The sequence below is a fragment of the Bos mutus genome, chromosome 11, assembly GCF_027580195.1.
Source record: "Bos mutus isolate GX-2022 chromosome 11, NWIPB_WYAK_1.1, whole genome shotgun sequence".
Taxonomy (NCBI): domain Eukaryota; kingdom Metazoa; phylum Chordata; class Mammalia; order Artiodactyla; family Bovidae; genus Bos; species Bos mutus.
This window is the reverse complement of record NC_091627.1, coordinates 65882553-65897074: the sequence shown is the minus strand read 5'-3', so window position 1 is coordinate 65897074 and position 14522 is coordinate 65882553. Positions and strand designations below refer to the sequence as shown.

The 14522-nt window shown below is 32.6% G+C and overlaps 1 protein-coding gene across 4 annotated transcripts in view; it reads right to left on the bottom strand.

Moving 5' to 3' along the window:
• The window catches only part of FANCL (FA complementation group L), a 95486-nt gene that overhangs the window by 30963 nt on the left and 50001 nt on the right, over positions 1-14522 (bottom strand). For 3 of the 4 annotated variants that reach the window (XM_070379536.1, XM_005888704.2, XM_070379538.1), the window contains 2 exons: positions 7733-7826; positions 2579-2647 (listed from right to left, as the gene is read on the bottom strand). In XM_070379536.1, the coding sequence (XP_070235637.1) occupies positions 2579-2647; positions 7733-7826 (163 nt within the window). The remainder of the gene's footprint in view (positions 1-2578; positions 2648-7732; positions 7827-14522) is intronic. The other variant, XM_070379537.1, reaches the window with a different exon arrangement.

Below are 14522 nucleotides of genomic sequence, written 5' to 3'. Positions count from 1 at the left end.
AGGGATAAGACACTTATATCCCATATAACCAATACATAATTAGTATCCAAAGTACGTAAGGATTGCTTATAATAAAAGACAAAAAGTAGGCAAAGATTATAAACACAACAATAAAGAGTATCAGTTCTTGATAGCAATTAGGATCAGAGTAAAATCAGAATGACTTAGAAAGGGTGTGGGAAAGTAGAAATTACTATGCATTGCTGGGTAGGAGTATAAAGCTATACAACAAATTTGGGAAAATAACTTGGCAATGTTTAGTAATCTCAAAGAGGTACACTCCTTACAATCCAGCATTTCCACTTCAAAGCATAAACCATTCTAAAAGTGTCACATGTATAAAAGGAAACATAGAAAGATGTTTACAGCAGCACTCTTTAGTAAGAAATTGTGCAAGAAATTATGATCAACCACATCATTAGGACACTGAATAAACTAACTGGTGGATTCATATAATGAAATGATATAAAGCACTTAAAATGTACTATACAGGCACAGATCACGGGTGAATCTCAGAAACAACGTTGTTTAAAAAAGACTGAAAATACTATAGAATATGGCATAAACAAATGTAGCAAAAGAGTATGCATGGATATCATACACATCAATTCCAGGCAAAAGATTTTCCTCTAGAAAGGGACAGAAGGAAAGAAAGGAAAGGAGAGTAGAAGAGGAACAAAATTTTAAGTCCCAGAACATTTTATTCCTAAAAGAGAGACAAAAATATATCTGAAACAAATGTGATAAATATTAAACATGTCAAATGTGAGTTGTGGTTAAAATGATATCTAAATTTTTATCTGTACTATACTAAGAATTTTAATATGTTCTTTTAATTAAAAAAAAAGATGCAATTCCAGTTACTACTAATTAATTCTGTATTCTTAGAACTAATACAAAATAGAAAACCTGACGTATGACACAATTAAATCTAAATCTGGATTTGAATTAATATTATAAACACTTATTCCATGCTTGTATGTGCAAGGTACTTAGCTGGTGTTAAGGAGGGACACAAAATTTAGAAGAAATTGCTCTTAAGATTTTGTAGTGTTAGAGTCACAAACTAATTTTGTTAAATGGCAGGATAAGGTAACTGCTAACAGTCCTTTTGTGGAGATGTGAACTTCTTTGCAGATTAAAGTCTGGGGAAAACTTGCATGATTAAACATGTTAAAAAAGAAAACTAGGAAATTAATCAAAAACATTCTTCAACCTTGGGATTTTGATAAATATTAAATTATAATCTAGAGATAACATATGGAAAGAGTAATACAATCTAGGTACAATGTTATCTCATGATCTCACATAATATATAAAATTTATAGAGGAAAACTGAAAATGTATAGTCATATTTTTCAAAAACTATTCAATTTATGTATAATTCCAATTCTTAAAAAAAAAAAACCACAGTATTTCTTATGTATTTATAACATATATCACAATACCAAAAGCAAATCATAGTGTTTTTCATCACCTATATTTTGCTGTGTTTTCTTGATTTCTATTGGAAGGAGGGAGACTGTTTTGTTTTTAAAGAAGAAAATGACAAAAATATATTTTAAATGTAGATGGTATAATTTAATATTTGAAACCTCATAAAACAATGTAAATGCTGTTAGGCTTTTTTTTTTTTTTAAACTAACAAGACAATTACTTTACTCTATATATTAGAATTTAAATGTAAGCATAAATTTTCACTTGAACCTACCAAAATTTCATAACAAAAATAAGGGTAGACTCTACTCAGAGAGTATTTGTTAAATGTCACTAGGAATTTTTTTCACTTTGCATAAGAATAGAAAGATTCTCTTCATTTTGGTATCGATTTACTTGGTGAGACATTAGATTACCTGTCATTAGATTTCTCTTTGAACCTAACCACCATCCTGCCAGATGTTTAAAAGTCACACATGTCAATGTTGATGACAGAACTATTGATAATCATACCACGTTTTATCTACATAATGGTACAATTTACAGTGCACTCTTAAATACATTAACTTGTTAGATATCACCAATGTATTGAGAAATTAAACTGACAGGAGCAGGAGAAAGAATCAAAGTAAGAATATTCCAAAGCATATGCAAAAAGAATATAGTATAAGTTCAAGGACAAACAAAGGACAAATACTTTAAAACAATAAAAACTGAATAGAAATGGCAGGATTTATATTTTCAGTCTTAACTCATTCTCCTCTGAAAAAGATTCTCTGATATTATGTCTGAAAAATTTCACCCAATTTTTAACCTACTGCTCACTGCTTTATAAAAGAGCTCCTTCGGATTTAAAATTAAAGGACAATTTCTGTCAACAGAGCTTTTTCATGTTTATTTAAAATGAAGCATAAAGATCTAAAGGCTGAATGGGGTGTCTGTGTGGGTGTGTTTGGAGGATGAGAAAGGAGGCGGGGAGAGTCAGAGGGCAGGGAGAATGGACATCAACTGCTAGGAAATATGAAAGCAGCACTCTCAAAATCCTGTTTATTCATAAATGTTTAAAGAAAACTGAAAAAACCACTTTATAATGGCCACTTAAAATGCTTTTTAGCTACTTAAAATAAATTTAAGAATTTACCTGTGGTGTCCAGGAAACAGAAAATGGAACAGGAAAATCCACAACACAATCTGGTGATTCAGCAGGGTACTAAAAAAGCATAAAATTAGGGTCCTTTTTGTTTCACTGTGACAATTTCACATAAATATTTTAGGAAAACTGTATATATTAGGAAAAGTATTTCTATAAATGCAAATGTATCATATATATTTTGGATCTACTATTATAAAGGTGTTAAGAGCCGATAAACAGTCAACAAGCTCAAGAGGTACAAAGTGTAGTGATGTGGGGATGCCAAACCAATCAGTTTTGAACACAGAGTAATGAATTAAGTCAGTTTCTGGGCAGCTGCTAATGTGATTTGAGGGGCAAACCACACTGAATCTCAGTTTCTTTATCTTTAAAATGAAAAATCAAAATGGTTGATATTTCATTTCTTTTCAGTCTAAAATTTAACCTCAAACAGCCTCAGTCACTATTTAAAGAGGCAATACTTGTTAAAAGAATCAAGAAATGCACAAAATGAACACATATAGTTATCAATTAAAGTATTTTCCACAACAAATGTTGCATTTAATTTTAGCAAGAAGACAAATAAAAAGAAGGAAAAAAAAATATTAGTTTTAAGAAAAATCTTTTCATGGTTGATAAACAGAAAACTAATCCCCCAATAGTTTTATACAAGAAGTGACAGCCAAAGGACTAACCACAATTCTAAATTAACAAAGACAAAAGATAGCTTCCTTAAAATCAATTTTGTTATTAGAGAATTCTAGTATATGATTTCTCTAAGATTCAGTTTGGATTCTTAAGTCATATTTAATTTTTAAAATGCTCACTTCTTTTCTTTAAAAAGCTAAATTTACTAAAAAGAAAACTCATTTTAGGAAAACTCTTTTCTCTCATTTGACAAAATAACCTAAGTTTTAGACTTTCACTTTTTTCAACCTTTTATTTTTAACTACTTCTCTGCATAGCAAAAGGGCACAAAAAATGATCACAACAGTATTTGTTACAAACATCAACCCATTTGAAATCAATGCTTCAAAAAGAATTAACATTTAGTTTTGACAGGCTGGCTAAAAATAAACCTGTCATTGTATGCTCTGACTAATGGAATCTGGCTATGCAGAACTGATATCACAAAGGTAAATACAAGGAAACCATATAAACATATAACTATGCTCTAACTTGTGGGGGAAGAAAGGAAGATCTGGCTGAGATTACAGACGAAGCCCTACTTTAGACAATTCAAACTATTAGATGATGTTCTTCCAATTATAACTGCTGCAATCACTAGAAAAACAGTTTGCATGCAATTTTTACAAGTCATGTGATTATCTCAAAGTAAATGCAGGCAGAGATCTTAGCTTTCTTTGGTTTATGGTTCTGCTAATTAACTCCTGACCTTGGACAAGTCATTTAACTTCTCTGGCTGTTTTATATGTAAAAATAATAGAACACAACCAAAAGCATTGTAAAATCTCTTTTCCCTCTAAAATGTGAATTTTCTGCCCAAAAAAAAAAATACAAACTTAAAACCTCCTTGGGTCAAAAATGGAAAAATTAATTTACCTTGAGTTGCTGCTATTTGTCTATTTGGCTGACAATGAACAATATCAACTCTTTAAACAATCATCAATCAAGGTTAAGAACTTAATGTTTACTGTATACAGAATAGATAAACCCAGTAAAAAGTACCTGTAACTTTGGAAATCATTAAGCATATATGGCACATTATATTAAAAGAGAATTATGATCCTACATTCAAATAGGGCTCAGGGTACTAAATGGCACATATGTACTAATAAAGAGAGCCACAAGGAATTAAACAAAAAAGAGATCCACAAGGAGTTAAATAAAAAGCAGGTTAATGTATAGAACAGTCTTATGGACTCTGTGGGAGAGGGAGAGGATGGGAAGATTTGGGAGAATGACATTGAAACATGTAAAATATCATGTAAGAAACGAGTTGCCAGTCCAGGTTCGATGCACGATACTGGATGCTTGGGGCTAGTGCACTGGGATGACCCAGAAGGATGGTATGGGGAGGGAGGAGGGAGGAGGGTTCAGGATGGGGAACACATGTATACCTGTGGTGGATTCATTTTGATATTTGGCAAAACTAATACAATTATGTAAAGTTTAAAAATAAAATCAATCAATGCAAAAAAAAAAAGGTTAAAATAAATATGATTCCACATATATGAGATAACATTCAGATATATATTTAGGTACATTTATGCAAACACACAAATATGTATACAATAAATTAGACTGATCTATAAATAGTTGGCTTTACCAAGTCAATGTATAAATATTGTATTATATTCACATTCAAGATCACTTCTGTTTATATAATAAATACTACATAACTGTATCAAACCTAAAAGGCACAAATTTATATAATTCTGGATGATTTAACATGACTCATGCAGTAGCATCCCTAGATACTCATTTTTGGAGTTGTCTATATTGTTATCAGTCGCTCAGTCATGTCTGACTCTTTGCAACCCCATGGACTACAACACACCAGGATTCCCTCTCCTTCACCGTCTCCCAGAGCTTACTCAAACTCATGTCCACTGAGTAACACTAACCATAATATATATAGCCAAGTATGATACTGTAAAATGACTATCAAATTCAGTATTTTTCAAGCCACTAGAGATTGTCAAAGTTTTACTTTAGAAATCTAGTTAACAATAATAACTAAAGCTCCACACAAAGAAACTGAAAAATAGGTACAGTAATTAATATAGTTTTTCAAGTCTCACTTGAAACAATTCAATCAAATTAATAACTGTAAGAGAATATAATCATATAATATTGAGTATATACTTTCATAACAAACAATATTTGTTAGACTCTATAGCATACGTTCCTAAGGAAAAATTTAACCCAACTCAATTCATGACTGGACTCCCTGGCAGAATAATACATAAAATTGCAGCAGACTATTTATAAAAATAGTCATCAGAGTGCCCAGTCTCAGAAACATCTATGATTTGTTTTTCAAGCAGTTCTGATCTTGACCAAAGCTAAGGAAGCTCTGGGCTACCTCTTTTATAAAGAAAAGACTATGGTTTAGGATGAACTGTAAATACTGCATTAAAAATACACATAAAAATGCCAAATTCAACTGATTTCCTTATGGTATTTATTTTTGATTATATGTTCACTTTTCATAGAGGAAGTCTGGACAGAATTTATATTATTTTCTTTGTGGGTTTTTGGAGACAGGCAGAGGGCCAGAACTGGTAGAGTTGTATTCAAGAATAAAAACAAACATATTACTAGATATCAAAAAGTACCAGATAAAAGAAACAGGTTTGTGTATTTACAAAAATAACCATGTTGCAAGGTTTGTCAAAAAAATAAGCCTGACCCTATAAAATTCAGTTTGGATTAAGATTTTGCATTGTATTAAGGACCCTTTAACATGTAAGTTTTAGCTTTCACTGTTTTTAACTGACAATCCCAAATATTCTTAAGAAATAAAATGACCACACCTGAAAGACAACTTTGGTCTCTATGAAAGTTGAACTAAATGGACAAATTAAGACTAATAAGTCATACCAATATAAGATTCATTTAGTTTCTGACTTTTTTAAAAAATGCAGATTATTTTTCTTCCTAATTTCTTAAAAACTCAAAGCTTTCTCTTCTTTCTTGCCAGAGCATCCATAATAGTGCTTTATAGCTATTGGTGCTGCAGAAATTCACACCTGAAAATATTCTCCAGAGGAATATTAAAAGGGTCACCTTTATCTACTTTGAAAAATTTTAAGAAAAAGCAGAGAGGATGGACCATTCTAGTGGCTACACATCCTCCCTCTGAATACTATCAAAAATATCATTAATTAGAATTAATAATAAAATCTTATAGATGTAAGATTTACATCATTCTCAGTAGAAAAGATGGCAAGAAATGAGGCTATCAGAAAAAACAGAATCAGGATAGGATGTATTTTAAATTCTTCATTTTGGTCTTCATAGCAGCAACTTTTTTCAATGTACAAAATACTAGAATATTAAAAAAAAAAACAAATAAAACTCTGAAGAAACTGACAGAACCTTGCCACTGGCAGTATGTGACCTTTGGAAGGATAAAGGCAGATTTCTCCTTGATTTTAAAAAAAAAATTTTTTTAATTAAAAGGAAATGTTTTCACTTTCATTTAATAAAAATATTCATGGAACTTATTTTACAATTAATATTTATATCCCACTAATATTTTCTCAAAACTTATCACATATGAATCTTAAAACTATAAACATTCAGTGTGTAAGAAAAGAATGAGTCGTTTCTCAATTTGTCTGATATAGAGGCACTATAAGATATCAACTTTTCTGTGTCACCCCAGCGCAGCTTTATATATTAATTCTCTCATGAAAAGCTTAAATGCCAGACACATTTTTAAAAAGGACAAACACAATTGATCTTTTCATCACTATAATCTTCTGAAATAGAGTTGATTGATGACTTGTAAGAACAAAAAAAAAGTTAGATGACCTGGTTTTCTCAAATTCTTATGTTTCTCCAGTGATTACTAAGTATATGATTAATATCCTGAACTTGCTTGTTCTACTTATTTCTCAAAATTCACAATGTATAATTAAAAAATGACAAAATAGCTATGCATTATGCCAATAAAATTAGTAGTTATAGATCACAAGCCTGTAAGGGCTCTATAAATAGAGGTATATAACCTCTGCAAAATTTTTAAAACCAGAAGTAAAAAAATTTCAGCCAAGAAAATAAAAAGTATCCATATGTATGGGTCTGTGTTTGGGGTGTGGTGGGAAGTCAGAAATAAGAACAAAGGTAATTCATCAAAAAATAAAAGTTGAAGACAAAAGACTTCTTCAGTAGAACTTGGAATAGCAGAAACTTCCAACTCTTTTCTACATAGGGTGTTACAAACATAACATTATGGTACTGTGGAGCTGCCAAGCCTTATTTGATTAAATCTGAACTAAAACAGTGACATGAAATTATATCTAGGCTTTGGGAAACTTAATGAATAAATCAGAGGCATTCCAAAATAATTTCTTTAGGGGTCATATATACATTTTTTAGAAGCAACTAGACCTTGTTTACATTAAAAACATTTTCAGAATTCACTTCACAAGGTATTTCCTGGTCAGAGTAACAGTCTAACGAAGCACATACCTTCGCCTTCAACTTGACAGTGATTAGATGCTCTCTACCAGAAACATCTGCTTTTAACTTGATGGTACTAAAGCAAGGATCCACATACACAAGCCTGGTGAGTAGAAGGAAATAAAACAAGATCACAATGGGGAGGGTGAGGCTGGGGGAAGGAAGAGGTTGGGGGATGGTAGGAATTGAAAATATCTGCTATATTCCTATTAATCCATTACAAAAATTAATCAGAGGAATTTCTGCATGCCATCCCATTATGCTGCTATAGATTTACTGCCGTTAATACACCAGCCCAGTGCCTAATGCAGTCATAGATCTCTGGATTATTTACAACGTGTGTCAAGGCTCATGCTGTGGTCAGTGAGCACTATGTTTCGGTTTTCCATCACTGGAACCTTTGGCACACACAGCATGTTCCTGTCAGACTCTACTTATGTACACATTAAACTTCCTGTCAAACTCTTTGATCCATTTCTGTAGTTTTATACAGTATGAGACTTTTATGCTTCCTTTATTTGTTTTTCTCCTCGATGAACTTCTCCTTTATTATCAATAATGTTACTGTACAAACACCTGGCTAATATTAGTTCATATACTCAAACTGATCCTCTCAGGAAAGTGCTGTATAAGCACAGGTACCACCTGGTCTCCCAACAATAAATTTTCTTGTTGTGCAATATATAGCTTCTGACATTTAACCTGGGCATGTATTCAAGATGACTAATATTTTAAACATATAGCACAAGCACAATTGTTTTGGCTTTAAGTTGCTCTAAATGCATGAATTTTCTCAAATGGAAACCGATACCCTTTGAAATATGTCATTCTGTAAAAATACAGTCCCTTGAGTAGCATAAGCTACTGCCAAAAAGGATCAAATTTAGCAGTATATTTACTGGTGAACTGGGCATGTGGATATTTTTTTGACATTTTTACAATACCATTCTCTTGTAAAGATAAAAAGTAGCCTAAGAGTATTGTACAACTTATCACCCAGACTGATGGCAAAACCTATTAGAGTTCAACACTAACATTAGCCTCCTAACCCAAGAATCATTTTTTTTTAAACACTCTGTGCTGTTAAGTCACTGGCCAGATATAATAGTAAAATAGGTCAATTTCAAGAAATTCTGGGCAGTAGAACTGTGGAATACTATCTGTAATGAAAAGATCTCAAACTGAAAATACAAATCTTGAATAATAGAATAAAAAGTAAAACAGAAAATCCTTATCAACAGAAAAAAAATTTATCATAATCTATGAAAACTCTAGGTCTTAGAAAACAAATGAAGCTAAAATTATTCTAGAAATGACTACTTACATAAAAGTATCAATGAATTTATATAGATAATCATTATTTTCTTTCAGCTTTATCTGTAAACATCACAAATTCCCCTCCCCCCCAAAATTTAGAACATAGGACTTTATCGCATGTTTTATCAATATGACTGTCAGGGTTAGATACACAGGCATCTGACTCTTTGAAGACATCAACACTCCAGATTCAAGATGTTGAGAAGAATGTATGTATTTACATCTTCTCTACTCATATACAAAAAGTGGAATTTCAAAGAGACATACATAAACCCACAGTTACAAAAAGCACCAACCAAAGCAAATTTTCAACAAACTTTATAAAAATGTAAAGTGGTCAGAAGTGCACTGACTGACAAAACAGATCAGAAGACAGAAAAATAAGACTCTAGAAGGGAGCTGGCTGGCCAAAATAGAAAGTCTACAGAATAGAGGGTATTGCTTTTATATGGGAAAAAATTAAGAAAAATTTTTAAAAATATAAGAAACCAAAATGGGAAGAGGAAATTTTGAACTCAATTATAAACAATAAAAGCTATGTTAAAAATGGTAATTGCTCTACCATTAGCTTTTCAGTGAAAAATATTTATGTAGTCATAAAAAATTAAACTGCTTACTAATTACAATTTTTAGAATTCAGCAATAGACAAAGCTAGCAGACTTAATTATAGTTACAGAAATGAATGTAAATATATTTGATCATTGCAATTTAAAAGAGAGACGACAAAAACTGAGAAGTAGAAAGGGGAAAGATATGAGGAGGGAAGATTAGAAACACTGAATTTTGTAATTGCTAATTTGAGAGTAAGAGATACCATCTTTAAGCAGACACATAAGAAGTTTAAGAAATAGTAAAGCTAATAGAAGAATAAAAGAATAGTGATGAAGGGAGAGAGAAGGTAGTATATGAACTAAGTTTATTTTTATTACAGTAATTAATCAGTATGTAATTCTGATAAATCAAGTAATGCTGAATATAGGGATATTTTTTAAAAATATAGAAGTTACTTATAAACATGAACATTTCAGAGTGTCTCAAAGAATAAGACCAGGGATGGGAAGTGGTGTGGAAAAAGCCTGTTGCTTTCCATTATAAACCCTAAATTGTTTAGAAGCATGAAGAATATATACACATAGAGAAAGCAAGAAGGAACATGGAGACAGAAGGAAAAACTAAATCACCAACTAGTACTTTTCATACTCCTCATTGCTGCTCGGCATCAACATGTTCAAAATTATAGAACGTCTATTAAAAAAGACAGAAATAAACTAAAGTTCTAGTCTTTTGTTTGCAATCACAAGAACAAAAGATTATCTTGCCACAAAGTTTAAGATGTAGAAATAATACATTAGAGAAAAACAGGTTCATGCTCAAAGTATTGCCCTGAATCAAAAGGATTATAAGGTTAATTCCATTGAACTGTAAAACATAATTCAAACTTTAAAAAATAATAATTTCAGGTTAATCTCATCAAGGTCACTTAAAATGAAACAGTTTACCCACAATGATTCTACTTTGAGAAAAATGGAGAAAACTAAATGTGATCATCATATTAAATACATGTGACCTAGATTGTCAAGTGTCCTCTAGTATTTATTCTTAGCTTCTTTCATTTGGTAATAGGATCCCTGCCTCCACTCCCAGCTAAACCAAGTTTTGGCTGAGTACACTCCATCCAGCTAGTAACCTTTCCAGCTGCCCTTGGGTATCAGCATATCATTAAATTCTGGCCAATGTACTACAAGCAGAAGTGATATGTACACCTTTCAGATCATTTGTAACCAAATAGTGGCTGTACCTCCCACCACCCCTCCCATTCTCTCTTCCGATAGTGTAGAACTTAGGCTAATATGACCCATCAAACTCCATACAGACTTTGACTTTCTGAAGACATCAACATTCCAGATTCAAGATGCTGAGAAGAGTGTATGTATTTATATCTTCTCTCTACTAACATAACAAAAAATGGAATTTTTAAGAACAACCTCTTAACACAGCTCTGACCAACAGAACTTTCTGTGATGATGGTATCTGCACTGTCCAAAGACTGGCCATTAAACACCTGGAGCTATGGAAGACTTAAAACGTAGCTAATATAAATATCAATATTAGCCAACTCATTGGAAAAGACCCTGATGCTGGGAAAGATTGAAGGCAGAAGGAGAAGAGGGTGACAGAGGATGAGATGGCTGGACATGAACTTGGGCAAACTGTGGGAGATGGTGAGGAAGAGAGAGGCCTGGCTGCAGTCCCTGGGACTGCAAAGAGTCGGACATGACTTGTTTTGTGTGAAACTCTAAGGATTTGGAGTTTTTTGTGAACAGCAACTCAGCCTGTGCCTTAACTAGCATAATATATATCTCTATCTATTCGCAACAGAAAAGAATATCTTAATGTTTGGCCTACAGAATAGATGTTAAACAGGAAAAAAGCAGTAATAAGCTCTTACAAATAAAATTAAAATCAGTTTTTCTTTAAAAAAGTTATTTTAAATGTTCTATTTTACTGTTAAATTGGATAGTTCAATTTAAACAATATGAAATAATTTCTACTCATTTAAATAATACATTTGGGGAACTTTATTGGAAAACTCACTTTTTTGAGAAGCTATAAAATCATATTTAAAATTTATATTTAGAAGGAGTCTAGGTATCTACTACTTAGCTAGACATATTCTAAAATTGACTAAGAAAATATAAAAACAAAAATATAAAATCCAAAGAAATAAAACACTATACTTTTTGCACTTGAATTTCCATTTATCATTTGCTGCATTTCTTTATAAGTTACTGCTTACAATAAGTAAATGGTACTAAAACTTAAAGAGTTAAGTTTTTTAAACATTTGAAAGGGATACTTAAACTTTAGAGAGGTTGTTGTTGTTCTGATTAATAGGTGAATGTTATCAATACAGAAAAACAAAAAGAATGTGCTTTATATCTCTTGAAATACTTGGTATTTATTTTGACCAAAAGCTTGTTTTATAGTTTCTTTAAATATCTAGATGCATTTATGAAGTAATAACACCAAAAGGGAGACTGAAGACTTGCATGTTTTAATAAAGCATCACAATTTGTTTCCATTCTTAAGTATTAACTTTTTCAAAAAATCACTTCCCTAATTGACATTTTAACTTCCTATATTTTCTGTGTGTGTGTGCTCACTCAGTTGTGTACGACTGTTTGAGACCCCCAGAGACTGTAGCATGCCAGGCTTCTCTGTCTTTGGGATTTTCCAGACAAGGATAATGGAGTGGGCTGTCATTTCCTTCTCCAAGGAATCTTCCCAACCCAGGGATCAAACCAACATCTCTTGTGTCTCCTGCATTGGCAGGCAGATGCTTTACCACTGCACCACCTTGGAAGCCCCACACCTCTATCCTGCCTTCTGCTAAATAATCTTTCCAAGTATCTTATTGACATATCAACCATTTACTCAAAAAAATCCAGTGAGTCCCCATCGCCTGGCATATAAAGAATCCTTAGTTTAATAGTTAAGACCTTTCAGTCTGACCCTGATATTAATCCTCTTACACAACCAACCAATCCACTCTGAAGTCCAAAAATGAATTGCCCATTTCCATCACCTCTGCCTTCTTTCCTCCATTCCCACCCTTTTAAGGCTTTCTATATTCCTTCCAAACTTTCCCAATGTTCACCTCCTCTAAGAACCTTCCTAAATTATCTGTAGTGAAAAAACACTTCACCTCTCTCAAAACTATCATACAGCTCCTTTTCATGGAAGTTTTGCCTTCCAATCAAGTAACTTTTTTAAAATAAGGAATATTTAAGTTTTATTAATATTTACCTATGGATGTATCAATGTTTTATGTATCAAATAACATAAACAAGTTGCTGTCAGACTGGTTCATATTTACTGATTCATATGTAAGTCTTATACAATAAAAGCAAATTCTGTTTAGATACACTAAACATATTACCAATTTAGAAAGACAATTTTTCAGTATCAACTAATTCGCGTTCAGTGATTTGGATATACGTTTGAGGTAAAAGCACTCTATAAAGGTAATTCAGAAACAAAGTCATACTTTTAACATCTATGTTCTTATGCGTTATGCAACAAAATTATTGTGATAATTAAATCATGACACTAACTATATGCTGTAAAACTCACATGTAGTTGGACCTTTTTGGTGAACTATATTCTCAAGAAATTTAAACTTACTTTACAGAAGGAATTATTTGAGTCACATAACTTATATTTCTTTTCAACCCTTATTACTAAATATCATTGGTTTCATTTAAAAAATGAAAACTTTGTGGTTCTGAGAGGTTGTTACTTGCCCAAGATCACACAGCTGATAAGCCAGAATTAAAGCCTTGTCTAATTACTGTAATTAATTTAGTCTTAACAAGTATCTCCATTTCTTCCAATATGTTATAAAATTCTTTTAAATGCACTGATAATTACAGAAAATATCACCATCAATGAATTAAGTCTATTGCAAAAACACTGGACTTAACTAAAAATATAATTCAATATATGTTGACGATATTTCAGCATTACAACAAATTTACTAAAATTTAACTCTTTACCAAAACAAATTTGAAAGGCCAAATAGTTTAATTTTACTCACTCTAAATGATAAATAATATTGTCCAGAAGGGACAAAAACATCAGATCATACCTCCTGTCTGAATCATTTAATCTCTGAATTTTCTAGGGTCATGTGATTACTAAAACAAACGTTGTTGTTCAGTCGCTAACTCATGTCCACCTCTTTACGACCACGTGGAATGTAGCACGTCAGGCTTCCCTGTCCTTCACTATCTCCTGTGGTTTGGTCAAACTCATATCCGTGGTGTTGATGATGCCATCCAACCATCTCATCCTCTGTCACCCACTTCTCCTGCCTTCCATCATTCCCAGCATCAGGGTCTTTTCCAATGAGTAGGCTTCTCACATCAGTTGGCCAAAGTACCAGAGCTTCAGCTTTAGCATCAAGTCATTCCAATGAATATTTAGGATTGAATTCCTTTCGGACTGACTGGTTTGATCACCCTGCTGTCCAAGGGACTCTCAAGAGTCTTCTCCAGCACCACAATTCAAAAGCATCAATTCTTCAGCACTCAGCCTTCTTTATGGCCGAACTCTCACACCTGTACATGACTACTAGAAAAACCATGAAAGTGAAAGTGAAAGTCACTCAGTCATGTCCAACTCTTTGTGACCCCATGGACTAAATGTTCCATGGAATTGTCAAGACCAGAATACTAGAGTGGGTAGCCTCTTCCTTCTCCAGGGGATCTTCCCAACCCAGGGATTGAACCCAAGTCTCTGGCATTGCAGGTGGATTCTTTACCAGCTGAGCCACAAGGAAAGCCCAAGAATACTGGAGTGGGTAGCCTATCCTTTTTCCAGAGGATCTTCCCCACCCAGGAACCAAACTGGGGTTTCCTGAATTGCAGGCAGCTTCTTTACCAACTGAGCTATCAGGGAAGCTATCAGAAAAACCATAGC